Source organism: Atta colombica, unplaced genomic scaffold (genome assembly GCF_001594045.1).
Source record: "Atta colombica isolate Treedump-2 unplaced genomic scaffold, Acol1.0 scaffold126, whole genome shotgun sequence".
Lineage (NCBI taxonomy): Eukaryota > Metazoa > Arthropoda > Insecta > Hymenoptera > Formicidae > Atta > Atta colombica.
The window spans coordinates 344,355-345,886 of NW_017259213.1; the positions used below are offsets into that span (position 1 = coordinate 344,355).

General features: G+C 29.2%; 1 protein-coding gene across 3 annotated transcripts in view; it reads left to right on the top strand.

Moving 5' to 3' along the window:
• LOC108684067 (nuclear receptor-binding protein homolog) overlaps nt 1-1,532 on the top strand; it is an 8,810-nt gene continuing 7,278 nt past the window's right edge. For all 3 annotated transcript variants that reach the window (XM_018188108.1, XM_018188106.1, XM_018188107.1), the window contains exon 1: nt 1-145. In XM_018188108.1, coding sequence (XP_018043597.1) covers nt 17-145 — 129 coding nt within the window. In that variant the 5' untranslated portion in view covers nt 1-16. The remainder of the gene's footprint in view (nt 146-1,532) is intronic.

Sequence of the window (1,532 nt, forward strand, 5' to 3'; positions counted from 1 at the left end):
ATCGCAAGCGTGTGTGATGCCCGGGAGCCGCTCCAGCACGGACCCAGAGCACAAGTCACCGCGGGAAAGTGGTGAAGACTCGGAGGATGAGAGCGAGATCCTGGAAGAGAGCCCATGCGGGCGGTGGCTTAAGCGCCGGGAAGAGGTAACATCTTTCTACAAATACTTTTTAAAAGTACGCTCTATCTATTTGTTTCCTCCTTTCCTCTTCATTCATTCTCCTTCTGATAACTACTTCACAGAAGTAGACTTATGTGGACTATTTTCCATTTTTATACCTATGATATTAGATGTTGGATGGATTTATTATTTTCTATTTCGAGCCTGTGCTTTTTGCTGCAGCTTGCCAGAGAACTGTAGGATGTTGTAAAAGGTCTGTTTGCGTTATTTGAAATTTCTTTTGAAAATTCTCGAAATTTCTTTTGAAGTTTCTCGAAAAATTTTTTTACATTTAAAACGAGATGATTATAGAATCAGACGCTGAAAAGAGAGAAAGCAAAGGTTCTCAGTGCAAACATTGTAAGCAACGCAAACAAACCTAGAGATTTTTGGAAAATTCTAGTCTTTCAGATGTCTTTTAGATATTTTTCAAACTTTTGGTTTCATTCATTAGTAATGAGTTATTAGGATGATAATATGGATTTTAATTGCCCTAACATATCTGTTGATGTTGAAACATGATCATGATCAATAAAGTTGATTTGTAATATTGCTATATTTATATTAAATGTTAACTAATTGGTTTAGCTGAGTGCTTTAAAAGAGCAAAATATTTTTGTATTTTTAAATCTATTCTACAATTGCATAATAATAAATTGTAGTTGTAAGAATTAATCTATCACAGTTAAATATTCTTCTCACATTCGACTGATTGGTCAATTCTTACAGTTACAACTACTTACAACTACATCTATACAAATGTAGAATGAGTTTTAAGCCCAATTGTATAAATGTAAAAAAAATATAATTGTAAGTGATTGTATTTGTGAGAATTGACTGATTGTAGTTAAATACAAGGCGAATGTAATTGAAGAATTTTTATAACCACTTGCAACTACATTTAAACAATTGTAGATTAAGCTTTACAATTATAACTATGCTTATGCAATTACAGAATAGGTAAATTCTTTAGATTTCTACTTCTAAATTATGACTCTAAATTTACATGTTATATATTACCAAGATATTTTTTTATTTATATGCTTTTGAGATCATTATCTCTATGACATACTGTAACTATAATTATACACTAGATTATAATTATGCATTATGATTTGTAAATATATTTAGACATATCAAAATATCAAAGTAAAGATTTCATTTATACTTTATTCATGTACTTCATTCTCTATGTCTTAGGCCTTTATTCTATAATAGTGTTGGTATCATTAATTACAAAATGGGGATCTTAATTTATATCTCTTATTGTCTCTTACATATTAACATCTAAAACAATTTTTGTTTATGTATTTTTAAAATTATTTTATTATTATTTTATTATATTATCTTTACATTACCTAATATAATGTAAT